Below are 27648 nucleotides of genomic sequence, written 5' to 3'. Positions count from 1 at the left end.
CACACCTGAGAATTTATTTCCTTCGCAAATGGGAATTGCTTTCACTGTCTTTTCTTTTCTTTTCTTTTTTTTTTTTTTTTAAATCAAAGCTCCCTTCTTGTCTTTCTAGTTCAATTTGTCCTTCATCTGTGTCAGGATATCCCAACCATGGGTTTAGCCCATGTAGACAAGAACACATCTATCATTATTCAAAGAGCAGCATAGCAAGTGATCAAACTATTCTTATTAGATCAGATGTAAGAAAGACTTCTATTTTCCAAAAACACATACAGGATCAAATTAAGTCAAATTGAAGCTACAAGTTGCCAAGAAATGCAGTTAGGTCAACAGGGCATGCGAGAAGTGTTTTTCTATTATCAAAGAATTGCAAATGAAAAGTCCTGTGCAAGAAGAATACTTACGCACGACGTTCAGATTACAGGAAGTCTTAAAATCCTTAGCATCACAAGTGTATGTTTTAATATCTTCTGGGGTACAGCCATGTATGATAAGTTTTCTGACCCTGCCATCAGCAACAATTTCATACTTCTTGTTTTTGAGAATCTCTGTTCCATTTTTGAACCATTTCACTTTAGCATTTTCTCTGGATACTTCACACTCTAGTACAGCAGTGGCTTCCTCTTCGACCGTCTGGTCCTCTAGAGGCTTAGTGAATTCAACTGGGGGTTCTGAAAGAATCATACTAATTAGCTAAGATATCGCTTCTCCCCTTCTCCATACCTCGTCAACTTTTTGCCCTACGGTACCTTTTAGGACTTTTTCTATTTGTAAGTTTCATTTGTAAGATTTGATTTCACTTGGATGGTTTCCTCTAATTATGGTGCTTCATTATTTGTACACACAGGAAAATTATTAAAAAAATATGTAGTATCAAGGAAATAAGAGCCAATTTTACTTAATAAGCTGATAGATACTTAATTTGGTAGTATATAATTTTTCCCTGGCTGCTATGGTTGCAATAAAAACAATGGGGAGAGTAAAGAAGAAAAAAATTATTCTAGTTATTTTGATTCCTATATTTAGCAAAACTAAATTCAGATACTTGGTGAATTTTAATGAGCTATGGTATATTCACCATATAGAAGTAATTGTGCATTGCCATTTTTATGTATCTCAGCATTACACAGGCATTTAAAAATAGGCCTTGTAATTACCTTTCACAAAGAGTTTGGCTTGAGTTTTGAAATCTTTTGCTGTTAGTTGGACTTCTCCAGCATCTTCCAGCTTTACATCCCTCAGAGTAAGTGTGTGAACTCTTCCTTCTGAACGTGTGACCACCTAGTACAAGTTGAAGAATATATGAAATATTTGATATATGGAATAGAAAGGTAATATCCATAGGTACATTTAATTCATGTAGGCAGTTTGAAAGAATGCTTTCCAAGTTGATTTCGAATAATATAGCACTTGTGTTCTTGAAAATTATTTTACTCAAAAGTTTGGAATATTTTAAGGAAAATACAAGCTTTTATAATTACTAGATGATCTTTTATGTTGAAATATCTAGGCAAATTTCTGCTTATATTTTTAGCATTTCCGGTGTATTTAAATATATGAAAAACCTACATGATAGTAGCAGAATAGAAGGCAAAAATTTAGAAAGCTAAATCATGGATGGAAGCAAGAAAATGACTGCATCTGGTAAACTTTATGCATGAAACACTATGAACCTTATGGTCTAAATGCAAGAGATATGGCAAGAGTTAGAAATTTTCTTCAATCTTGGCAAATGAAATTATTTTGTAAGCCAGTTAAACCTGTGATTAAAATAAAGCATGAAATTTCTTAATCTTGTTCAAATGTGCCTATGAAGATGCTGACTCTTCATATTCATGTGTTTGCACCTCAGAACTGGGAAATCATGTATCAAGGAAGGTACAGACAGGGTCATTCTGACAGCAATAAGGCTACTGGCAAGTCTTATAAGGATTACCATCTAGAATGTCATAAGACATTATGCCCTGACAACAAATTTGATTTTGCACTCCTTAAAAGTTCACTGAGCATTAAGGAAAATGTAAAAACTTTTTACTAGTGGAACAATTTATTATGATGATGTACAGGGAAGAGTTAGCAAAAAAGTTTCATTGAAAGATTTTCCTTAATTGAGAAGTAGGTATGGTTATTTATGTAACTCCCTTAACAATTTGAGAAAGGCCAAAAACATAATTTGGGGAAATAATGAGAAAAAAAGATGCCTTAGAATTTGAGTGGTAAATGCCCTAGAATTGAATGGTAAAACACTGCTTTTGTAATGTTTCAATATAGATTTTGAATATAATTTTTGGAGTGTGACTTGGACTCTTAAAAATAGGATGTCAGGTTCTTACCCACCCATAGATCTTTCTTGTTTAATTATATGGCTTCCTCTGAGGTTACGGTAAAGTAACCTGTTAAAAGCACTTGGCTCAGAACACAGTAGTTTGCCAAAAAAAAAAAGCTCACATGCAAGTGACTACATCTAAAAAAAAAGGAAAACTGACATAACATGAATTATGTAAGGATAATGTTATTCTTTAAAAGCATTATTAACTTAGAGTGGAAGGTTATGGTATAACACAATCTACATTTATGAATGTGACCAAGTGCATAAAGCTTAAATGCTAAATTAGTACAGGTCATTTAGGATTTAGCAGACAGACGGATGACTAAAGGAAAACTTTCTTTCCTGATTTTCTGTTCTAATAAACTGTTTTTGATTGCTTAGCTGGTGTAGTTTTTAGGGGCTAAAACTTTTGTAAGGAAGATGAAAGACTTGAATTAAGTTGATACAGTAAGTTTGTTCTAAAGACTTAGGTTAGGCAAAATGTGCAAAATGAAATAAAATGGCTATTACTTTATACTTTATATGTAAATTCTTTTTTAAAAAGAGAGATATTTAAGTAATGTAAGTTCATAGAAGGTTAAAGTATTTTGGGCAGCTAGATTAAAGGATTAAAATTCCTTTGTCTACAGAGACCAAAGGGAACCACCGATTTATAGGAAGTAATCTTTTCTAATTCCAAAAGACAAGTTGAGTGACAAGAAGAGATTTTTTTTTTGAGAAAATTAAAAGTGTAGAAGATTTTTAGGAATCTACATCTTAAATTAAAACAGTATAGTGTTACATTAGAACCGACACCTTTTAATAAATGTGCTAGTCTGACCAAAAGATACTTAGAAGCAAAAGTATCATTTCTCCTTAAACAGTGTTTCTACAGTCAAATCCTGAATTTATAGATATAGAAAGGATCTCAGAAAGTGAACTAATGCTCTGTCTTTACATGAAAAGAATTAAATCACCCTTGTCAGGACAAATGTAAACTTTAAAGCAGTAAACTTGAAGTGAAGATGCCCCTATTAGCAAGTTCAATATTTAGAAGATTTCACTGCAAGGGTTCCTAATAGGTAACTTTATTCTCACACTTGCAATTTCAATATTATGCAATTTCACAGGTTTGCTGTTTGTTGGTTTTCCTAACCTTCTTTAGAGAAGAAAACCAAAACAGGCAGACTGTCTATGTGAAGACTGTCACTGAATTACCCTCTAGTCATTTTTAGTTTTAGTTTGTTTGTTTTAGAATAGTTTTTCTTTTCTTTTTTTTTTAAAAAGCACTTATTTATGCATACAGAACTGGGGTACAGGCCAGAGATGGAGGGCGGTGAGAGGATTCACCAGAGACAGAGTCGGGAGCAGAACAGGCAGATGGACGAAGTACACTGCTGAGGGGAGCAGCAGGCAGGCCAGGAGAGATTTTCTGAGCCATGTGGGTCAGCTCCCTGATGGGACTGAACTTGTGCATAGGTGGCAGCCACTAGCTTCATAGTGCCAGGCTTTAACCTGCTGTGCCACCAAGGAGGGTCACTAGAATAGTTTTTCAGAGGCATTTGGCTTCTAATTATCCAATCAACTTTGTAGTTTCTTGTTAAACTGAATACTTTTTAAATTATCTTCCTTTATGTCTTTAAAATAGGATTTGTACTGAAGTTTTGATATTTCAGATATTGTTTCTTAAATATTAAAAGAAATAAACATAGAAAAATGTGCTGCCTTATGCTTTATTTTCAACTCATGTAGAAAGATTCTATACATATGTATTTTAACAATTCAGAATTAATGATGACTTATCAAGATAATTTAAACATAATGTTTTGAGGAAAAACACATAGTCAACTTAGGTAAATTATATTTTATCTGAATAATTCCTTCAATTTTTATCTATGGGTAAAATCTTGGGCATAGAAAGTTAACATACAAGGTTGACTATTTCCTAAAACTTCTTAAAGTATATTTGTGTATGCATGGTAGATAATCAAGACTTTTTTCTTGTTAGTGCCATCAGTTGCACTTTAAATAGTTCCCACTTGCATTCCAGAATTTGCACAGCTCAAAGCACTTGAGGGTTAAAAATAGCTTTGGAGAAATGCTTGAAGAGCAAATTTGCCTAGAAGTTATCTCCGCTACTTGATCTACTGCCTGAAATGGAATTTCAATCCTCTCTTCTTAATCCCCTTACATGCAGAACACTACAAATTACGCAGAGAATTAGCCATAGGTGTTAATATACGCAGTGTCACAGTGCATCCACTTAGAAAGTCTTTTCGTTCCTATTTTCCAGTTAATCAGCCACTGATCTCTAATGAGTGTATTAAAAACTAGAATTGGATTGTATTTGAAATTTTTATATCCCTCTCAATAAAAATATCATCAAACCCAACCAAAAATGTGAAGACGCTACTTTATAATTTCAGTAGAAATCAGGCTAGAGTAGGGTGGGGAAAAGGAAAGGAGAGGAGAAACAGAAAAAAAGAGTGTAGAGTACATAACATAAAGAAGAGACAGAGAAACCTGTGAGAAAAGGAAAAGCAAGCCAAGGTGACCAGATCCTGCTTCTTACCTTGTCGCTGGGCTCTAACTTCACCCCTTTGAGATACCATTCCACCGGGATGTCCTCATAAGAGAGCTCACAGTCAAAGGTGGCTGTTTCTCCTGCGGTCACTGTGACATCCTTCAGAGGCCTCAAAAGCCCAATAACGCGTGCTTTTTGAGAAGATGGAAACAGCTTTGGATTACTCATTTTGTAATTCCAAAAGAGCAGATTCAAACTTAGTTATTAATCTCCATGGGCCTTCCCCAAGAAGGAGAGAGTCACAGGACTGGACCGTATTTTAACTCCCATGTGAACTTGGCCCCGTGGTGCTGAGAAGGGGAGAGCTGGTGGCTGGGGAGTGGTTATTTGTAGGGGCCCTTTCGTTCTGATGTTCAAGGTCAGCGAGAAATTTGCTCTGCATCTGTCTCTCTGCCAGGCATCAAGTTCCTCTTGCTGCATAAGGTATGTGACTTCCAAAATAACTAAGACTCTGATTGGGAGAGGACAAGGGCCCCTCAATCACATAGCCTGTCCATATCCATCAAACACTTCACACTTTCCAAAAATGTTAGCCTGATGCTCCCTGCCTGTGAGTCTAAATGCCCACACAGCAAAATTTTTCTTTATAGCTACCACTGTACAGCCACTTAAGGTATGTGGGCTTTAGAGGTCCTAAAGTTTTCTACTTATTATACATACATATAGTTTGAATGAAAGGATTACAAAGGAAGAGACTCTGACTAGCTTACATTTCTTTTGATCAAACAGCAAAGCCAAGGACATTTCCAAAACTTTAGAATTGAAACATGAATATTAGGCTATGAAAGCAGCCTGAACAAGAAAGCCATTTCTGTACTTGAATATGATTTTCTAATGAATTAAATGATTTGCACTCACATTGATTTTATGCAAAAATGTATATAATGAATTGTCAACGGAAACATTAAACTTACGTTTTACTCGAAGGTGGGCACTAGATTTAACATTGGCAGCTTGGAAGTCCACCCCACCAGTCTGATCCAGGCGACAGTTGTGCAGGATAAGAAAGTGTATTTTGCCTTCTTCCTTAATCTCACAGTCCTGTATCAAGTGACAGAAAAAGTTTCACAGGAAATTCCCCTATTGGTATTTTTTTAGAGATATAAAAATGAAAAGAATGCCACAAATAACTGGTGAGGACAGTTGATACCATTTTGATTTGTGTGTGTGTGTGTGTGTGTGTGTGTGTGTGTGTGTGAATTAAAGCATGCAAGTACAATGCTAATTTCAATCATAAAATTCTGAGCCAGTTAATGGCATCACAGAATACTGACAGACTTGTACCCATTATATTGGGTCAAAAATAATAAAAGGGGGGGCCTGGCGGTAGCCCCTATGTTCCTGTTTTAAGGTCTGCCATTGTGTATAATTGACCTGGGCCCACTCTGACTTTTGCTTGTCCTTTTCTATTTCACATGCCTCCTCTAGCTGTTGACAAGTTCAGAAATAGCCTTACAGGTGTCTGGAGTAGTGCCTCTCCCTTAAGTTTCCAGTTGGCATGAATGTCATCCTCAGAGATTTCAGTTTCAAAGCGAGCTGTCTCAGTCTCTGTCACCTCCACACTGTACAGGGGTCGCACCAGCTTAATTTCCCGATCTAGAAAAGTGAAGGTCAGCATATGTTAGTAGCCTAGGGCAGACATAACTCCAGGAGCTTCAGGAATGAAACTCATGGAAATTTCCTTACCCTCGATGTCAAGCTTTCCCGAGGTCTGATCTGTCCCACAGTCACAAGTGTACTGTCCAATATCTGATTTCAAGGCTTTCTTTAGAATTAGCATGCGCTTCTTGCCATCTGCCTTAATAACAGCATTTTTAGATGGCTTTATTTCCTTTCCATCCTTAAACCACTTCACTGGTGCATTTTCTTTGCTAATTTCACACTGCAGAATCACTTCATCTTTTTCTACACCAGTGTAATCTTGAAGTTTTCCTGTAAAGTAAGGATCTCCCTCTGCAAGAAAAGTGTAAGGAAAAAATAATTCATTAGCCACGTAGGGGAATGCCAATCTCTTGTAAGGTTTAAGAGGCAACTCACAGGGTTCTGGGTACATTTAAAATTGTACCAAACTTACACTCCTTCACAGTGTTTATCTTAATAAGTTCTCTAAGTGTTAGCAAAGAAATCAGTGCATGACATTCATTAAGCTCTAATCCATCTATGTTATAAGTATTTTATTAACAGTGTCTTAAAAGGTACTGCAATTTAGCATCAAACATGATTTTATTATTTCATTTTCAGCAAATTTCCAATTTCCTACAAATGTATTATGTCTAGTTTACTTTCAAGTTTCAGTTTCACATTTTTAGTTTTTCTTATATCAAATTAGTAGTTTGGTTTTAATAGTTTCTACATTTACTAGACTTCATATGTAATCTGCTCAATATTAAAGGACCAAGAAAAAGAATGTTTATTAGTATAAGTTCTATGTTTTCTCTTCTTAGAATCTTAAAAAATAATTTTTGAAATAATTTTGATAAAGTAAAGCCATAGAAAGTATTTTGTATTCCTGTTTTAACCATACAGGATACAACAATTAATGAAAGGCTTTTAATTCTGATTGTAGCTTTCTACTTAGTGAGCCTGAGTCTTCAATTGCTTTAAACTCCTCATATTTTTAAGTGAAAAGACTTTAGAAATAAGCTGATTTGTGAGAGCTTCTTAAGGTCAGGAGCTACTTTCAAGTCATATAACACCTGGAGGATGTCTATCTTCTTAGTAGATACTCCATAAACTTCTGCAAAATTTAATGCAACACAATTAAACTGATAAAAGCCCCTACCCAGCACAGTGAGTTTAGCTTCTGAGCTTATCCCCATAGCTTCCACTTTTATTTGAGAGGTATCATCAATAGAGAGGTCTTTGAATGTGATTGAATGTGTTTTTCCTTCATCATGCATGGAGACCAACTTGCTGGTGTGCAGGCGCTGGTCGTTCTTGAACCAGCTAACTGGGATATTATCATGAGACAGCTCCACAGTGAACACTGCACTTTCCCTCTCTTTGGCTGTTACATCCTTGAGTGGGGTGAGGAATTTGAGCCGGATTCCTATTAAGAAAAAAAAAAATCCACCAAATCACTCATTCCAGCACTTTAAAGAAGAAATTAAAAAAAAAAAAAGCACACATCAAATTATCACTGAAAGGTGGCCTGATACAAATATTTACCTTCGATGATCAGTTTGCCACTAGTGGTTTTATCTTCAGCTTCGAAAATGTATTTTGCTTCATCTTCAAAAGCTGCTGATTTGATCACCATCGAATGTCGAGTACCATCCTTTAAAAGCTCAAATTTGTCATCACCTGTGATTTCCTGGGTTCCTTTTAACCAACGGAAGGTTTTGGGCTCCCTGGATACTTCACACTCAAATCGAGCCTCATCTTTCTCAAAGACTTTCACATCGCTGAGAGGGGTAATGAAGATAAGCGGCAATTCTGAAAGAAGAGGATGGTGGTTGAAGCCAGAATATGCTTCCATGCATGAAGGCTGGTCAGTTCCAGATCTCATAAGAAAGTCTCACAAAAAACACAGAAGGGTGACTGACAAGCTGAGCATACCTTTCACTTTCAGTTTGGCTGCAGATTTAGCATTGGCAGCCTGGAAGGAAACCTCGCCTGTCATATCCAGCTGGCAGTTGTACAGGACCAGAATATGTTTCTTCCCATCTTCAATGATTTCACAGTCCTGTTGGGAGGAAGCAGTAGAAAGAAAAACATCACATTTTCATATATGACTCTTCCTATTGATCTCTGAGAGAATTCTTGATCATTAGGAGATTTCATATCAGATGTACAATTTTTTTTCTCCCTCAACAACGAAGCGAAGCATGCCTCCTCCCCTCCCTGTGTGATCTGATAATCTTGACTTACAGGGGAAGCAGTTAAAGGCTCTCCTTTTAACTTCCATTCACCATGAACATCTGGTTCTGAAAGTTCAATTTCAAAGCGAGCAGTTTCACCAACAAACACTTCTACCCCATACAGAGGCTTTTCTACTTTTATCAGTCGAGCTGAAATTATACAGAATTTTGTTAGAATGACTGAGAAAATAAGCTTCAGGTTCAGATAGGGTATATTTATTAGTTTTGAGCAACTCACCCTCAATATTAACATTTGCATTTGTCTTGTCTGTGCCACAGTCACACACATATTCGCCTTTATCTGCAAAATCTGCCTTTTTGATTTTTAGGATGCGACGGAGACCATCTGACTTGATGGAGTATTTGGGCGAAGGTACAATTTCTTCGCCATCTTTGAACCATTTCACTGGCACATCTTTGCTCACTTCACACTTGAGAATGATCTCATCCTTCTCCACTCCAGTTTTGTTATGTAATTTCACAGTGAAGTAGGGATCGGCTTCTGTAAAACGCATTCAGTAGGTAATCAGAAAAAGTGAAAGCTAACCATTAGGAAAAAGTTAAGAGTTGTGAAACATTTCACAACTGCCAGTCCCCCACTCTCTAAATGGTCATCTTGTTACATTTACCTAAGACTTTTAGGTTTGCTGTGGAACTCAAATCCTTGACTTGAGCTTTTATCTGGGATATATCATCCAGTGTCACTTCTCTCATTTCCAACTTGTGAGTCTTGCCCTCAGATGAGATGACTACTGTTCTGCTCGTGTGAAGTTTGGCATCATTTTTGAACCAGACAACATGCATTTTTTCATGAGAAAGTTCACAAACAAAAGTTGCTGTTTCACCTTCTTTCACTGTTTGATCCTCAAGAGGTGATATGAATTTCAATCTAATACCTGCAATGGAAGCACAGAAAATGGACTCAGAAACACAAATTACCTTTAAATAGAGTCCACTCTAACCTACCTGGGGAACAATATTTTACTTCACATGGTATATACTTATTCATCTTTTCAAATGGAGCTGTCCTTTATTTACAAAAATAATTTAGGTGATCCTTTTGGTGGCAAAGGGAAGAAAAATCATGATGCCAATTGTCACTGAGTTATTAAAATTTGGTATTCTATCTTAAAATTCATGCATTTGTGTGCTTAAAAATAGGACATAGTCTGGCCCTCTCTGGTGGCACAGCGGGTTAAAGCAAAGCACAAAGAAGCTAAAGCCACTTCCGCATGAGTTCCATCCCCGCCTGCCCCAGGGAGGAGACCCACATGGCTCGGCAGACCTCTCCTGACCCGCCCACTGCTCCCCTCAGCAGTGTACTTCATTGATCTGCCTGTTCTGCTCCCCACTCTGTATCTGGTGAATCCTCTCACCTTCCGCATCTCTGGCCTGTACCCCAGTTCTGTATGAATAAATAAATCTTAAAAAAAATAATAGGACATAGTCTGATAGCAACAACTTTTACCTGTAACAAACAATCGTGCAGAGGTCTTCTTGCCTTCCACCTCAGCAGTGTAGACCCCCTCATCATCAAATTGGGAGTTATTGATAACAAGAATGTGTTTCTTTCCATCAGCAATGGTGTCAAACTTGTCAGATGCCTTGATTATATCAGGTCCTTTAGACCATATAACATTGGCTTCTCGAGTGAGGACACATTCAAATCGAGCCTGTCGCCTTTCTGGAACAGTGACATCCTTCAGGGGCACAGCAAAATCGAGTTCGATTTCTGAAAATCAAGACAGTAAGCAGGAGGTTGTCAGAATGCAGAGGGATGTGAAATGAAGTTAAGAACATAGTCTCCATCCTATAAGTCCTGTACCTTTCACTGTCAGAATGGCAGTCGTGACCGCATTAAATGCCTGGTAAAGGACTTCACCAGCCTGGTCCAGTTTGACTTTGTGCAAAGTTAAGAAGCGTTTTCCACCTTCTGCTTTGATTTCACAAGTCTGAAGAACAACAGTTTTAGTTAACATTTGAGTGAGATAAATTCTCTAAAGGAGAAATTTTACAAAGATTTCTACAATGCTTTAAAGACTGTTACTACTACTAATAAATAAAAAATATTGTCACATATTTCTTAAGAAGTGCTCAAGGGCCCTCTCTGGTGGTGCAATGAGTTAAAGCACACAACACAAAACTATCCACAGCCACTGTAGCCTGAGTTCGATCCCAGTCAGGAAGGTGACCCACCTGGTGTGGCAGACCTCTCCTCCTGGCCTGCCTACGGCTCCCCTTAGTAGTGTTCAGTCAATTTGCCTTATTTTGCTCTCCATTCTGTCTCTGGTGAATCCTCTCAACCCCCACACATCTGGCTGTACCCCAGTCTTGTATGCATAAACAAATAAAGTTTTTAGAAAAAAAGGTACTCAAGCTGTACACTAAGAGTAAATCACATTTCTTCTCCTTTAATGTTGGAAACATGGAATAACTTGTTATTATTGAACCTAATCTGAATGTCAAACCTGAATACAGAAATTAGTTGTTTTATATGACTAAACCTAAAATTGGGGCATTACTTACAGGTGAGGGCCTCAGAAGTTCTCCCTTTAGTTTCCATTCCCCAGGAACGTCTTCTTCTGAGATTTCTGCATCAAAACTTGCACTTTCTTTCTCATAAATGGTAACATCCTCTATTGGCTTAAGCAACTCAACGTCACGATCTGTATTGGTTAGAGATGAAATACCATAATGCTTTACATAATGTAACAATGCTTTTTCTTGTTTTTTTTTTTTTTATTATTTTTAGGGGTGTGTATATGTGTGATTAACTTATGCACACACAAAACTTATTTTTTAAAGTTAAGATTGTTTACCTCCAAGTGTCAGCTTTGCAGGATATCTTTTCCCCTCTATTTCCACTGCATACTCATCAATATCTTCTGGCATAGCATTCTTAATTTTGAGGTATAGATGATTTCCATCCTTCAGTATCTCAGTCTTATCATTTGGCTCTAAGGGGATTTCATCATAGCCTTTGAACCACTTAATGTTTGGAGTATCCCTTGCTATATCACAGGTGAAAACAGCTGTCCCCTTTGGTTTTACATGCTGATCTCGTAGGGGTTTCACCAGCCATTCTCTAATGACCTCTGTAAAATAATGGGATTAGAAATATAATTTCATCTGAATAGGTAACATAAATAGCTTCTTTAAAAAATGTCAGAAATAGAAGAAAATTCTCAAAACTGGACATCATTCATCTACTATGATATATTAATATTTTCCCTTCGACCCCTTTCTCTAACACTTCCGCCCATAAAGAAGAGACTGCTGATATTTTGATAATGGGAAATAAACTCCTCTCTTCTATTTTCTCAGTGTTATAATAAGCAGAACAAAGTCTAGAGTGTAGTGCTCACCTACTACTTTCACACAGGATGAACAGTGCAGGTTGTCAGTGTTTTCCACAGTGACTGTGTATGTCCCAGCATCGAAGTCATCTGAGTCATTGATGGTCAGGGCTCGTAACAAGCCAATGACACCAGGTACAATTTTGCCAGGTTTCTCTGTCACAATCTTCCCATCCTTCCTCCAGACCACATCACGCTCCTTGTTTAACTCACAGCTCAAGTACAATGGCTGTCCTTTGACCACTGTGACTTCCTCTTCAAGTGTTTTTACAAAACGCACAGGAAGTTCTAAAGGACAAGAATTTCTGTGTTAAAAACCTGCAGAGATATTTCAAAGCATATATTTTCAATATAATGAAATTTGGAATCAAGACGTTTGGTCTAACATTACAGTAAGAGTTGTTATTGAGGTTTATTGTGTTCAACTTTAACAGAGACCATATTCCAAAGACTAAAAATTACCTTCAACAATAAGTTTAGCTGTGGAGGTCTTCTCTTTATTCCCCAAACGCAGAACACAGGTGTACTCGCCAGCATCAGAAAGCTGAACATCAATGATATGCAGCTTTCTGTCTTTACCATCTGCGATGAATCTGTGCTTTGGACTCTCACGGATATTGCTACCATCTTTCATCCAGCTCGTAATTGCAGTGGAGGGGGAGACTAAACATTCAAAGATCGCAGAAGAGCCAACTGACTCTGCTTCAGTCAACACAATGTCTTTGATTTCTTTCACAAACTTCAGTGGCACAGCTTTTAGCTGGTAGGTGAACGGGGCTTCATCAGGAGGTTTCTCGCCACCACTTCCTGGTCTTAGCTTTTTCCTTTCAGCTTCTATTGGTGAAGGAGTCTTTTTAGCTACACCTAAAGCAAAATAATTACAAAAGTTGATTTGGCATTTCCACAAGTGTCAGCATATTTGTCTGCCTGCTGGATAAAATTAGTGATGGAGCAAGTAGCAGACAAGTAGAGAAAATTATAGACTAGGCAATTGAAAGGTCTATTGAATTTATACTGCCTTCTTACATATGGGAAACTAAGCTGGCACAAGGGTTCCATGAATAAGAAATGTTCTTTATCTCCTCAAGTCTTAAAACTACTATCACATGTTCAGATGAATGTCCAATTGTTTTATCTTATATATAATATCATGCACATAAAGAATGAAACTCAACTTGGAGGGTTCATCATGATAAACTATAGTTGGCCATTTATAAGATACCCACGTGGGTGATATTAGAGATCTATTAATTGAGTTGTCAAAGGACAGCATAGTTTTAGTAGACCTGGTTAAGAATAATAAAGATTGCTATACATTGAGAAAAATCTCTCTCTTGATTGTAAAATTTCCCAGGGGGAAATATTACAATATAGGTATAAGTAAGTGATTCTCACCTTTGATGGGACCTTTAGGCTTAGTGGCTTCCTCTTTAGGTGCTTTGGCTTCTGAAATTAAAAGGACACTCAGCATTTAAACAGTTTTCATACTTACTTTTTGCTTGGTAATACATGCTTAGTAGTAACAATCTAGGGTGAATCATGCCCTTTACTATACATATTAATGCATAAGACACATGATTTTATTTATGTAACTTCCACAGAGAATACATTGATATTTCTAAGAATTCTGAGAATGATGTGATCAAGCTAAATTATGAACATACATGGTCAGTACATTTATTCTTCAATTTCTAGAAGGCTTGATCTTACCTTCTGAGAAAGTTTTAATCTTTCCTTGCTATGCAAAGTATTTTAATATGCTTATGCATGTGTTAGTTTTGTGAATCAAGGAAATAAATTTTGTCAACAGAAAATTAATGCAGGAAAAGAAAAATGGTCTTGAAGCTATCAAAAGTCTTTGTTTTTGTGTTTAATTTGAGCAGACAAATCCAGGGTAAACTAAGGAAATGCAGGGTCTATGCACTACACTCATATGGAGTCTCTGAAGATTTCCTTTAATTAGGCAATGGACCAAGGCAGATCAGGACAGTGTTTACAATTAGTATTTAATTCACTTATTAATGAGGGGCAATGTAACTATAGAACCAATTCTTTTGCTTTCACCCTTGGAGTGAATTGGAAAAGCTTTATTTCTTAATAAGTCCAATGAATGATATCATCTTTTTCTGAACTAAAAAATGCTCAATTGAGTAAATGAAATTATTGAATCTTAAAAGAATATTGCCCAAATCATAAATACCGGTGATAAAATTATTAAATATTAATTTAAATATTAAAGTTAAACATCAATCAAATCAATAAAGTATATTGTCTCATGTCATTAAAACTTTAAAAATCCAAATATTTCTACAAGGTTTACTATGTACTAAGCACTGTACTAAGTGTTTTGCATATGTTTAGTCTTTTCTCTAGTCCTATGGATTATTATTATTATCGGATAATAATTATATTAGGAAATTAACACCTAAAGAGATAAGTAACCTGCCAAGGATCAAATAGTTAGGATGTGTACTGATCATTGAAATGATGTATTAAAATAACTGACATATGAAATCACTTTTGGTTTTGAGAGGATCACCTAAGTTATCAACTTCTAATTGTTATGTACAACTAAGAAAGACTCTAAGTTTATACTTGAGATAGTGATGCCACTATTAGTATATTTAAGACATCATTATCTATTTAAATTCTTACAGAAATTTAAGGGTTGAACTATGCAACCTTAAAAAATTGTACTAGACTATACCGAAAATAAAATTTACCATTATAAATATTTGTACAATTCAATTTCATTGCACACATTTTATAATGTTCACAACCATAAACACTATCCCTTTCCACAACTTTTCCATTTGCCCAATATGTAAAATTTTTAGAAAATAAGAGATGATTTTTAGATGATTTTCAAAAAGTTTGAAGCCTCATGGAATTCCTATGCATATGTCCTCAGAGAATACTTGTACTCATTAGTTTACATCATACTTGAAAACATTCATTACTTCTGATCCTCCCTGGTGGCCAGTGGGTTAAAGCACTGCACTAAGAAGCTTAAGCCGCTTCCGCATGAGTTCGATTCCCGCCTGCCCCGGAAGAAATCCACATGGCGAGGCAGACCTCTCCTGACCCTCCCACTGCTCCCCTCAGCAGTGTACTTCCTCGATCTGCCTGTTCTGCTCCCCACTCTATTCCTGGTGAATCCTCTCACCCTCCGCATCTCTGGCCTGTACCCCAGTTCTGTATAAATAAATAAATGTTTAAAAAAAACATTCATTACTTCATCAAAAACTTATGAAAGAAATGGCAGGTTACAGAATGCACATTCTAATCAAAACACATGAGGCACCCATTGGTGAGAAATGTAAAAAGTATCAGATGAAGATGATTTAATCAAGGATTCATCATAAATCCCCATAGTTGAATTAATTTCTATGTTTCAAACATGAAAGAGAGCTTGAATTTTTGTAAGTACAGACACTTTTACTAAGCAAGCAAAGTGCAAATTATAGGATAAATACCTGCTTTCTTTCCAACTACAGGTGCCGTCACTGGAGCAGCAATGGGGGCTGGTGTGGGCTCCACGGGAGGTGGTTGAATTGTTTTCACTTCTGTAGAGAGATGCCGATTACATTCATTTATCCCTTTGTCATTTCCTAAAACCTTATATGATGGCTTGTTGCCTTTTCTGATGTAATATATCCCAAATATTTTACTATACTAAATAGGTTATGGCAACTATTGTAAACCCAAATCATGGGACATTTAACAGCATTTCCTGCATACTTATTTTTACTTACTTTTCACGTTTAGTACAGAATAGTACACACTATTTGCATGATGCATGAAGAAATAACTACTGATAATGAGAGGAAACTTGTTTACCTGGCTCAGGCTTTGGTTTTGGCTCAGGTCCAGGGAGAGGTATTGCTGGCTCAATTTCAGGCACTAAAATAATTCACAGTGATAAGGACATTACCATAGTATTTTTGAAGTTTTATACAAAGTCAAAACATAAAATATGTTGGAAGATATTAGAGTTTAAACACATATAGAATTTAAACAAATCACCTATCTGATCTAAATTTATTTTGTATTTAAAACAATGTATTGAGGAGAAAGACAAACTAGATAATTTCACTCTATGTGGAATATAAAGAAACAAAGGAATAGACAAGCCCAATTCTTACAAACCCCTAAAACTGGACTGCAGAATAAAGACAATGAGATAGAGAGCATGCAGGTAAGAGCCTAGGGAGTGGGGGAACCCAATGAATTGTGGTGAAGAATTATGGGTGTTTTGGTGGTGGGCATGATCTGATAAACATGCACTTGAAGAGGTGTGAACCTGTAACTCTAAAACATATTGTATTGTAAACCAACATTACCTCAATAAAAAAGACTTAATTAAAAAAAAAATTCTGGAAATCTAATGATACTTTCTCCTATCCAAGTACTAACCAGGCCCAACCTAATGACACTTTGTATTGTGAGTAATTGCTTAAACTGCAGTGACTTAGTATTAGCAAAATTTAAAGAAAATATGTGGAAAGATAGTAATTTTCATGGTTTCAATGCTGTTGCCCATAAAAATAGTTTTTCTAGTGTTTAAAACCTGATCGTTTATTTACAACTGAGTGATCATTAGCTAACTGCACATGAGAATGAAATAAAAAAGTAAAGTAAGCCATACAATCATATGTTCAAATTTTGATGCCAGTAAACGGATATTTTAAATCTTTCGTATTTACTTTTTTAAAACAACTAAGAAAGTACGAGTTAGTTTGTACCTTTTGTTCGTTCGGGAATTTTCCTTTCTTTTTTTGTAGCTGGAGGCACTTCAACTTCTTCAACAACTTTTGGAGGTGGTTCTGGTACTTTAAATATAATAAGATTATATTCTCATGTTATTTTAAGAGATGATTACTTAGAAATAAAAAAAAAGCCGGTTCAGATAATTTATTTTTCAGAAACTTAACAGATACTTTAAAAAGTTTAAATTCCATCAATTATTTTCCATTTTCTCTTCTTGATTCAGCTTAATTTATTTTTCCCCCTATTCTATCCACTTCTTCCCCATCTCAAGTCACTTCCCTAATAGTACATAAATGTACTCTGAGAACAGGTTAATGATAAAAAAATAAACCCACTTAAGTGTTCCCAAATTTTGTCAGACATTTGTTGACACCTCTCATGAAGTTATTCTTTAATTAACTCGATTATTTCACAATCATTTCTACTGGAAGAATTTTGGTGGTAGAGTAATGAAGAGTATAGCATGAATAGGTTGGAGAATTACTATCAAAGCATTACTATAAAAGTAAACAGAAAGCAGACCATGGAAAACACAGATTATATCACGATGAAATATGAAGATATATTTATATTTATGTTTCCACTTATGTTTACAAGATAAACCTTTTGTTCAATGTCCACTTTGTTAATAGATACTGTCACAAATTGTCACTGAGATTCCTACCTGTAGGTTTAATTTTTTCTACTTTTTTAGGTTCTACTTTAGGTTCTTCTTCTTCAGGCTTCTTTCTTAGAACTTAAAAGATAAAAAGGTTTACATGTAAACTAAGACAAACTAATGAAGATGACAAATAAGTATGATAAATGCAAATAAGGTACCAAGCAATGAAAATGAAAAGCATGCATTGAGTGTCCTGGGAAATAAGCATTTAAGAGAAAAATACTATTTTTTAAAAGACAAATTAAAGATTACTGTCATGTAAATTAGAATAGCACTGAGTCACTTATCTCTCTGGAGAAAGTCTATTTAAAGAGGTTTCTGTAGTCAAAAGGAATAATTTGAAAAACAACAAATTCTAATCATAATTCAATGCTATCATTTAATGAGGCATATTTAAACAATTGTAAAGTTCACTTAAATATACAAATCTAAAAAATGTAACCTGCAAATCAGTAATTCTATTACAGAAGCATCTCCACAAATTCTATGTGAAGACAGTGTTAGAAAGTGGTTCTTCATCTGAATAACTTGCTTCTATGCTAATATTTTATTACTAGGAAAAAAGTTCACTTTTTAAAAATTGTTGTTTATTAGTTTTTGTGATCCTATTTACACTTTAAAACTTAACACTGAATTTAAATTTGAGTGGTCTGGTGTAATTTAGGGGATATAACCAGTCATATTTATTATACTATATAATTTGATGATGAAAAATAATGTCATTTTTATTAGTTTAGAATATTATCAATTAGTTATATTCTATTAACAATGTAAATTTCAAAATACTGAATGCTCACAAAATTTCTGTATTATAAAATTGATATGATAGACCTCTTAATTTTCAATGCAAATACAAATTAATCTTGATAAGCAGGGAATCTAATTAAAAGAAAATTAAGGGTCAGTAACATTTGTAAGTTTTCAAGTTTTTGTTACTTAAAACCTATATAATTGTTGAAAAATACTATACCGCTTTTGAGAACAACTTCTTCTTTTGGTTGAGGTTTAGGTTCAGGAAGTAGTTTTCGAACTTTCTTTTCACCTCCAAGCACTTTAAAAAAATATATATCAAATTTTGAAATGAATTCATGTAAAAACTAAATTTCAACAAAAATATCTTTTTTCAATACTAGTTACATACAGTACATTAAGAGACATTTTTCTTGCACATAAATATCACAGGTTTTAAAAGTAAGTGAAACACTTCAATTTATTTCCTCTGCAAGTAATTTAACCTTGTGATGTAATCAGTTGCATTAACTGCAGGCATATATATTCATCTTAAATGTGCAGAAGATGTTCTACATGAGTTTGAGTCTTTTCACCAAATACAGAGTTTTAAACAGTTTCTTTGTTCCAATCTGCACTTGTAGACCTCCCAAGTCTACACTAGTATCTTGCTGAGCAATGAGTTCATTAGAATGACACTGGAAGGTGTAAGCATCATTATTCCATGTTCTCCCTGGTGAGAGAAGACAGTCAGGGGATCTGCTTTATGACCTTGACTTTGGGAAGGGCCATGTCTCACTTTCTGAACAAAAGGGAAGCATCCTTTCTTAGCATCACCTTTTTGAAATAATACTAACTTAGAGATACAAAATATAGAATTTGAAAGTTTGTGTTGTAACTTATTTTTAATGAACACAAAAATGTTCTTGTAGTTAGAGTAAAAAGGATCCAAGGAATCTCAATTAATTCTTTCTTGGTGAACATTGGGCTTGGTTATTCAGAGCAGTCTCTTATTACCTTTCTATCTTCATGGATTTGATGAAAAAAAAATAAAGGATAAACATTCAATGATTACTGAACCACTGGTGTTAATTAAAATTTAATTTTAAAACATTATTTGTACCATATATCTTTATATGTTCAGATATTTAAAATCAGAATTTTAAAGTTTCTATAACATTCCCCATTTAGTGCTTTAGTCAATACGTGTACAGTTCATTTATATAGCTTTTTTTTAAATGTGATAAACATAATGTTGTTTAACTCTTCAAAAATTTCAACAGATGAAAGACAAATATGTAAATATTTTTTGTCAAGTAATTTAAATAAAATTTCACAGTTCAACATTTGTTTATCCATAATATATTTGTGTTGGTCTTTAATGCTATCTTCAATTTCCATTTATAAATCAGAAAGTGTATATTCAAATGGATGATTTTTTCAAAATTCCAGAAAAGAATCAAGAATAGATTCAATTTCTGGGTTGGGATGTACTGCATATATAATAAAATATAAAACAATATATATATTAGAAAAATCAATATTTTAAGTACATGTTTTCTAGACTTTTATGATCCATTACTTTTCTTTCAGGTCAAAGTTTAAGTAGGGAAAATACTGTTTAACAAGAAATACATTTTGTAAGCTGACCTGCAGTGATAATAAATTTCCTTATTAAATATGTGCTCTATAGAATTGAAAGAATGTCTCGTATTCAATGATAAAAAAGTGATAGGAAAGCTATGAGGAGGTTCTTAGAAATCATTTTAACAATATGAAATAAGGACATGACTTATTTTTAGTGCTTAATACTGAACAAGTGTTTAAAATGCTATGGCTAGGTAAAATTCCAAAGATTTCTATTACTAGCTCTTAGCATCCTAACTTGAGATGTATCCGAAAATGTGGATTAATAAATTCAACTAATCAGTGAAAGTTGGTATTTTCAAGTTTAGGCAAATGCAAGAAGACACTTATAGATAAGCAGAAATAAACAATAGTCATATAATGGATGAAATGATAGAAGACAAATGAAGCAACACTCAATGAGCCAGGGCCATAACAGTTACAAAAATATAAGAAATGAATGTGAGTACTATGATTATTCTATAAAAGAAAGAAAAGAACATTCTTGAAGGCAGGAAGAGCAAGGAGTCAGATGAAGGGAACTGCACCAAACGCAGATTTTTTAGATTCTGAAATACCTTTCGGAGGTGTAAGCTCCACTTTTTCTGGAACCTCAGGCTTTTCAGGAACTTTCTTCTTTGAAACAGCTTTAAGGAACAGGAGCTTACTTTTATTATTTGGGCATTTAGGTCAATCTGAAGCAAATTATTAAGTACTGGCTCCAAGAATCAAAACCAAGCTTTGCTTATAACCAAAAGCATTAATAAAGATCAAGAACAGCCACAAAGAAACATGTAAAAAGCCACCAAAAAAACATACCATGAAAACAGATGGCAGATTTACTCTGAAGTTAAATATGAATTAAATCTAACAGAGAAGGAAGATAAATTTTGGTAGAAAAAATTTCCCTTTAAGTATAAGTTTTCGATGAAGGGGAATACATTTAAGTATGCATCCTGGTGGACTACCAATCTACAGATGGAAGCATTTTAAGCCATTTTTATATCTGACTTAAAATGTTGGAATGTCTCCCATTTGGCCAAGAGGATTTTAGAGGGGTAAGAATGCCGAAAAGCAAAGTCTTACTCTAGAAGATTCTGGTTTTGTACACATATAGGTGAGTATGTAAAACATGCTCATCTAAGATTATATTTAGATTTCAGACTGGGAAATTTCATGACACCACAAACAAAACAAACATTTTATTAAAATATAAGAATAATATGTTTTTGTCAGTTTATTTCAGCTTTAAAGGGGTTTATACTTAAGTAATATTGCTTAAGCTCAAAGAAAAATTTAAGTGCAAACAGAATGAAGGGAAATTTAACAATGAGAAGAGATGCTGGATAGCAAATGTGGTCATAATCTTTCTTTGTGGATATGCGGAGGACCACAACACAATTGAGCTTTAAAGTTTCAAAAGAAAAAAATTACTGGGGGCATGACATATATTTTCTTTTCATGGTATCTGAGTGCATATCAACAATTGGATGCCATACACATATTGCTTATAATATTATTTAAAAGTACTTGAAATTCTTAGGGACAATTTTGTCTTTTGCATTAAGTTGTTACTGCAATACTAAAAATACCTTGCAAAGATTTCTTATACATTCCATGCATAGGATTCCAAAGATTCACATTCCAATCAAACTTTGAAATCAGAAATCCCCACTTGGCATATAAAAGTTAGCTGACAAGCTAGATATCCATGATGTAGCTAACAATGTACTTTCTGACATTTGGGGCACCAGGCATGCTCAGATAGGCACCCCAGAACGCCTGAGCAACAGAAAGCACAGATTTCTATGCAAAAACCACAGCAAGGTCATTTCTGAAAGTACACACTTCCAAAAGTGGCAAAGTTCTTGCAAGCACTATTTCCGATGGATTCAATCGATTTGAAGCATGTTAATCAAACTTTGGAAGTGACATTTTATACCTTTAAGTTGGAATAACTTCTCCTTCACATCTTCTTTAGGTGGAGCAGGAGGAGGAGCAGAGGGCTTTGGTTTGAGTTTTGGTTTCTCAATAACCTTTTCAGGTTCAGGTTCTTAAAAGAGTATTTTGAAAGTGTTAGTATATGTATATGTAATTAGTTTGTTGATACACAGAATGTTAAGTTGTAACTTCAATATATGCAAATAATGTTTTTTTTGAAGCATAGAAGTATTTAACACGAAATACAAAACAATATCGAACACAGAACATAAAAACTACACTGTACATGGAAGATGAGAAATACAATAAAAGGCACAAGCCACAGATGAAATGTCCATATAAGCCACATAGACATGAGGTATATGATACCAATTACATGAATACCTAAGAATGAGAAGCATATTTGAAACAAAAATTATCTTACATACAGATACAAAAACACTGACTATACATGTAGAACAACAAAAACCACATGTATTTCAAGATGAAGAATATGATGATGAAGATCTAAGCCTAATTAATTGAATACCTTGTTCTGGTATTTCTTCTGGCTGTGGTTCAGGCTCAGATTCTTCAGGCTCAGTGTATGTTTCAATTTCATGTTCTTTAAAGAATGTTGACAAAGGATATCAGCTTGAAATGTGCGGTTCTTGACAAAGACTCATACAAATTTCACATAGATGTAAATATTACCATTACAAAAACAAATATGTACAAAAACAAATACATTCAGCTATATGAAAAAAAGAGGTAAGATTTCCATTCAGGTATACTTGAACTTTCTATTAACTACTTAATTCCATGTATGTTGATGACCAATGGGATGACAATTTGACATTGTATTATCATTTGAGGGGCCAATGTAACTTTTACAGTTTACCTGGGTAACAGTATCTTACTGCTTTTAATTATCATTGAGAAAAATAAAATTAAAGATTATATCTCAGGAGATTGTATGGTAAAAGAAGCAAACACATTGGAATTGTTTGTATATAATTTCAAGAGGGAGTGTTACCCTAAAAATATTTTCATTTTTCTAACTGTAATTTTCAAGAGGTTAAAAAATTATATTTTTATATATTTATACCTTCAACTGGAGGAGTCTCTTTTCTATCAATGGTTATGGGTGCTTCTTCTTCATATATTATTTCCTCAGGAGGCTCTTCAACTTAAGAAATAGTATTTTATTTTAGACTCTACTCAGAATACTTCAACTATTAAGTAGCAACATAGCAATTCAGTTGTACTATCTATATTACATATTCTTCAGTGACCCTTCAAATACCAAGAACTTCACTGCATAAGACAACAGACAATACATAAGACTCATTTATAACCAAAGTAAGATGATGAAGCTGATGTCATTGTTCCAAGACTTAAAGAGCAGCTGTGTACCTTGGGCTGGTGGAGCTTTTGTCTCTTCAGGGACAGGAACCGATGCTTTCTTTTCTGGGGTGATTTCCCTGGGCACTTCAGGCACTTCAAAGATATTGATTTTATTTACTATTAAGAATTAGAAGATATGCAAGATTCTCCAAAGAACAGGTAAAGAATACAGAGCAAAGAACTTCCTCTTGTAAGATGTCACGGGGACCAAGGCTTCAGAGCATGGTGCACTTTTAGATATTCTAATTCTATAAATAAATCATCTCAGCCTTCTTCATTTGTTTCTCTTTCTTTGTGTACTCTCAAATGTAGATGTTCTCCACTGGTCTAATGTTGATGCCTTTATGAAGTTTTCCTACATTCTTTGAGGTCTAACATCTGTGTTCTCAACCTCTGCTGATAATGTCCAGAGCTACCTCTCAAGTCCTGATCTTATTCTGAAGTTCTAGTATGCATTTTAAGTCTACACTTAGAAAGTGAATATTTTCACTGTCTTCTTTCTAATATCATTTCAGGAGCCCAATAAACCATTCTCTTGGTTTATGTATCTTCAACTCTTGGTTTTTTATTTTTTTGTTGTTTGTTTTTTTAACTTTAACTGTAACTTTAACTCTTACAATTATCTTGGGCTCCTAATTGCTTTGATGATAGTCAGACACCAACTTACCTTTCTAAAATTCAATCTCCTTTTCCATTTTGACTGCCACTGATATTGTTATTTAATGACCTTGAGTAACTCCATGACTCTCAGCTATTAACACTATCTTCCAAAAACTTGAACCTGTTGCCAGTTATCTTTCTGAAGCCTATCTCCTATTAATTTATGCACCTGCTTCAAAGTGTTAAGCATCCCACTGCTTACAGGATAGAGTACATGTCTTCTATGGACATCCATAGAACTGTAAACTAGGACCCACTCTAATAATAATCCACAGCCAAGCCATACTCAAATTATGCAAGTGTGGCTGTCACTGAATTTCCTAAAATCCCTGTCTTTGTGACTTTTCATGTAATATTCCCTTTGCAAGGGATGTCATTACCTCAATTGCTATATGTCAAAATCCACTAAAAAATTAAAATTCAATTTCTTTAATACAGCTTTTCCTGATGTCTTTGCCTGAAACTGATCTTCCCTTACTCTGTTTCTAAAGCCCTGTATACTCATTTGCAGGTGTGGTCATTAGGTTTGCACTGTCCTTATCTTTTTTTCTTCATTTCTTCCTTTAGCTTCCTAAAATCACTTTCTGACAGATTTAAATTGCTTGAATAAAGAATCTGATCTTTCTAACACAGTGTCCTTTTAATAGAAAACATGCAATAAAAAATCTGACTTGAATCACTCTATATATTCAGTGAGATATGTGTATTCTATCACATATAACTGTGTCATGGCACAATTAGATCTCATTTTTTTCCCTTCAACTTGCCTCATGTTTCCTCTTGGCCCTTATTTCCTCCATCTCCTATTTCTTAAAAATGTGTTTTTGTGTAAACTTATACTCAGTACTTTTTGCTTTAAGAACTATTATTAAAATGCTTAGGTAGCTTTCAGAAAAGCATATATTTTTTCTTCATGGTAGATACCTTTTTCTGGCAGGATTTCTCGTTTTTTGATGACAGGCACGGGTTCTTTCTTTACTGGAACAAGTTTCTTGGGCACTTCAGGCGCTTTGAAGATATTATTTTTATTTTTAAAAGAGTATTTAAAAACTTTAAGAATTAATAGTCTGACTTATGGGACAATATGAAAGTTAATGAAAACAAAACAAGGACATTTTCTTTCCTAGTTATGCAACAATAAGGACAACAAATTGGATTCTACTTTAGGAGAGTGAGTACTTAAAAAACTTATTATGTCAATGATGACGTAAATACATTTACCTGGTGGTGGTTCTGGCTTCTTAACAGTAGGGACTTTCTTCGGTGGGACAACTTTCTTTGACACTTCAGGTACTTTAAAGATATTAGTATATTTAATAATATAAAATTGCAAGATCTACACTGTTGAACATTACAACATACAGATGACAAACAGATAATACAGCATCGTACAAGGTAAGAAAGTAGGGTAAAAATTTAGACTACAAAGAAAGTGAGACAAATATTTATTTTTCTGTAAGTACCTTTAGGAGGTGGAGCTTCTGGTTTTTTGATGACAGGAACTTTCTTCTCTGGGACAATCTTCTTGGGCTCTTCAGGCACTTGAAAGACAGGAATTTCTTTTAGAGGCAGATGATTATAATGAAAAGTTTAATGATAATGAATTTAAAAGTTCACAGATTTTTTTGATATGTACATGGTAAAATTCTGTGGGACCAAAGTTTTGAGTGTGCAAATGAATTTTGTTCTTTCCAATGAGATCCAATGTCAAATGAGGAGAAAAAACTTCAGTATTTTACTTTAAAGAAGACGTAAAATAGACACAAAAATCAAGTGGCATATTATCCTGTCCAGTGGATGCTGCTTTGTACCTGCTGGTGGTGGAATTTCTGGCTCCTCTTCTTTCACAACAGGAACTGGCTCTTCCTCAGGAGCGATCTCCTCAGGTTCTTCATATACTTAAAGATAGAGTTAATTTAATGTGTGGAGCAATATCTTAAAATGTACAAAACACCAAACACAATCAATAACAAGGGTGATTTCTTCCTTTGATTCAAGAAACAAAGCTGATTTTTGTTAAGATAAATTCTCTTATTTGAGCTCACTTCTATTGGTTTGAAACCTTCTAAAATCCCTCTGATACTTAATGTCCTTTATAATCATTAGATCTCCAATTATAATTTCTGAGTTCATTAGATAAACTTTGTATAATTCAGCTTACAACAGCCAATATAGATGCTGCTGGCTGATAATGCCAAAGCAGTGTGAGAATAGAGTTAATTAAGAATGGTGAAGTGAGATAAATAATGAAAGCATAGACTATGGCCAAGAGATACTTAATTGGAAGAGAAAAGCAAAAGGCTCAAGTTAGAAACAGTCACAGGTAGCAAACTTATTAGTGGTTTTATGTGTACCTTCTGGAGGAGGAGACTCCACTTTCTTGGGGACAGGAACAGCTGGTTTCTCTTCTATGACAGGTTTCTTTGGCACCTCTGGCACTTTAAAGATATTAGTTCATTTTACTTCTAGGTAGTTGGGGTATTTATGAAATTTATACCACACCTCATTTGCATCTTGTTCAAATAACCCAGGGACAGAGCCAAGAATGAAATTCACAAAAAGATCAGTGATCTATCCTTGTTGTACATAGCCGGGAAGACAACGTAGATTATTGCATACAATAAAATCATGTTAGTATTCTTTCAGCACTGTCTTTCATGATAAATCAACTCCTTTTTAAAAAATTAATGGTGCAATTTAAGAACATTTAAACCCTAAACACCCAGAATGGCAGGTTTGCAATGGTGTGTATCGTATGATTGATAAAAGGGTTTCCTAGAGTAAGTGACTTTATTTTATAGTTTTCAGCGGAATCTTGTTAGTGATATGTACCTTTAGTTGGCGGGGCTTCTGGCTTTTGGGGAACAGACACTTTCTTTTCTGGAACAACTTCTTTTGGAACTTCGGGCACTTTAAAGATATTAGTATTTTAGAATTATGAAGAATTGCTTGTTCGCACTCACCCATTTTTATAGAATAAAATGCTTTTTAAGAGTTGGAGGTTGAATCCACCTCCTCAAATGGTGGACAGTGACATATACCTTTAATAGGTGGCACTTCTGGTTTTTTGGGAACCACTGAAGGCACTTTCTTTTCAGGAACAACCTCTTTGGGCACTTCAGGCACTTGAAAAAGATATTAGTAATTTTTAGCTGAGCGCTTCAATGACATGATAATGATTCTGCAAGCAGCAGAACCAAATATTTTAAAGATAGACACTTGGGGAAGTTAAGTGGCAATGAAAATACCTTTCACTGGAGGTGGTTCAGGCTTTTTGGCAATGACAGCAGGTGGTTTCTTTTCTGGGACCGGTTTCTTTGGTGGCACAGTCACTAAAGATATTAGAATTTATGTTGAAGAATTTATGTTGAAGATGAGTTTGAAACAAGGCAAAAGCTTATAACACCCAAACATTTTAGATAAGAAGGGTCCAAGGCTGGCTTCGGCATCGTGGTCCCCACCCAGCTACCTTTTGGAGGAGCAGGGGGCTCTGGCTCTCCCACAGCTTCAGCTGGAGGCTCTTCTGGAGCAATTTCCTCTGGCTCTTCATACACTTTAAAAGACACAAGTTCATTTTAAAACTAGAATTGACTAAAGAATATGAAATATTCTGCAAAAATATTTTTAAGCATTAAGAAGAGGGTTTTTATTTGAGACATTTATTTGGAGAATTTTATTACCTGCAGGGGGAGGACTTTCCGGTTTGGGGGGAATTGCTTCTGGCACCTTCTTTTCTGGGACAGCTGCCTTTGGCACCTCAGGCACTTTAA

The 27648-nt window shown here is 34.8% G+C and overlaps 1 protein-coding gene across 1 annotated transcript in view; it reads right to left on the bottom strand.

Annotated features, from left to right (window-relative positions):
* TTN (titin) overlaps positions 1 to 27648 on the bottom strand; it is a 274545-nt gene that overhangs the window by 99905 nt on the left and 146992 nt on the right. The window contains exons 157-190 of the mRNA XM_012726861.1: positions 27559 to 27642; positions 27348 to 27431; positions 27127 to 27210; positions 26920 to 27003; positions 26711 to 26788; positions 26233 to 26316; positions 25690 to 25776; positions 25342 to 25419; positions 21834 to 21944; positions 20470 to 20538; positions 18507 to 18587; positions 17540 to 17611; positions 16851 to 16937; positions 15946 to 16008; positions 15582 to 15671; positions 13501 to 13551; positions 12568 to 12969; positions 12115 to 12393; positions 11569 to 11844; positions 11276 to 11415; positions 10575 to 10701; positions 10218 to 10481; positions 9379 to 9645; positions 8988 to 9251; positions 8760 to 8899; positions 8448 to 8574; positions 8058 to 8324; positions 7672 to 7938; positions 6576 to 6842; positions 6346 to 6485; positions 5804 to 5930; positions 4878 to 5020; positions 1155 to 1278; positions 402 to 668 (exon numbers count right to left, since the gene is read on the bottom strand). Coding sequence (XP_012582315.1) covers positions 402 to 668; positions 1155 to 1278; positions 4878 to 5020; positions 5804 to 5930; positions 6346 to 6485; positions 6576 to 6842; positions 7672 to 7938; positions 8058 to 8324; positions 8448 to 8574; positions 8760 to 8899; positions 8988 to 9251; positions 9379 to 9645; positions 10218 to 10481; positions 10575 to 10701; positions 11276 to 11415; positions 11569 to 11844; positions 12115 to 12393; positions 12568 to 12969; positions 13501 to 13551; positions 15582 to 15671; positions 15946 to 16008; positions 16851 to 16937; positions 17540 to 17611; positions 18507 to 18587; positions 20470 to 20538; positions 21834 to 21944; positions 25342 to 25419; positions 25690 to 25776; positions 26233 to 26316; positions 26711 to 26788; positions 26920 to 27003; positions 27127 to 27210; positions 27348 to 27431; positions 27559 to 27642 — 5175 coding nt within the window. The remainder of the gene's footprint in view (positions 1 to 401; positions 669 to 1154; positions 1279 to 4877; positions 5021 to 5803; positions 5931 to 6345; positions 6486 to 6575; positions 6843 to 7671; positions 7939 to 8057; positions 8325 to 8447; positions 8575 to 8759; positions 8900 to 8987; positions 9252 to 9378; positions 9646 to 10217; positions 10482 to 10574; positions 10702 to 11275; positions 11416 to 11568; positions 11845 to 12114; positions 12394 to 12567; positions 12970 to 13500; positions 13552 to 15581; positions 15672 to 15945; positions 16009 to 16850; positions 16938 to 17539; positions 17612 to 18506; positions 18588 to 20469; positions 20539 to 21833; positions 21945 to 25341; positions 25420 to 25689; positions 25777 to 26232; positions 26317 to 26710; positions 26789 to 26919; positions 27004 to 27126; positions 27211 to 27347; positions 27432 to 27558; positions 27643 to 27648) is intronic.

The sequence above is a fragment of the Condylura cristata genome, unplaced genomic scaffold (genome assembly GCF_000260355.1).
Source record: "Condylura cristata isolate star-nosed mole 26May11 unplaced genomic scaffold, ConCri1.0 scaffold00002, whole genome shotgun sequence".
In the NCBI taxonomy this organism is placed as follows: Eukaryota; Metazoa; Chordata; class Mammalia; order Eulipotyphla; family Talpidae; genus Condylura; species Condylura cristata.
This window is presented reverse-complemented; position numbering and strand designations above follow the sequence as displayed.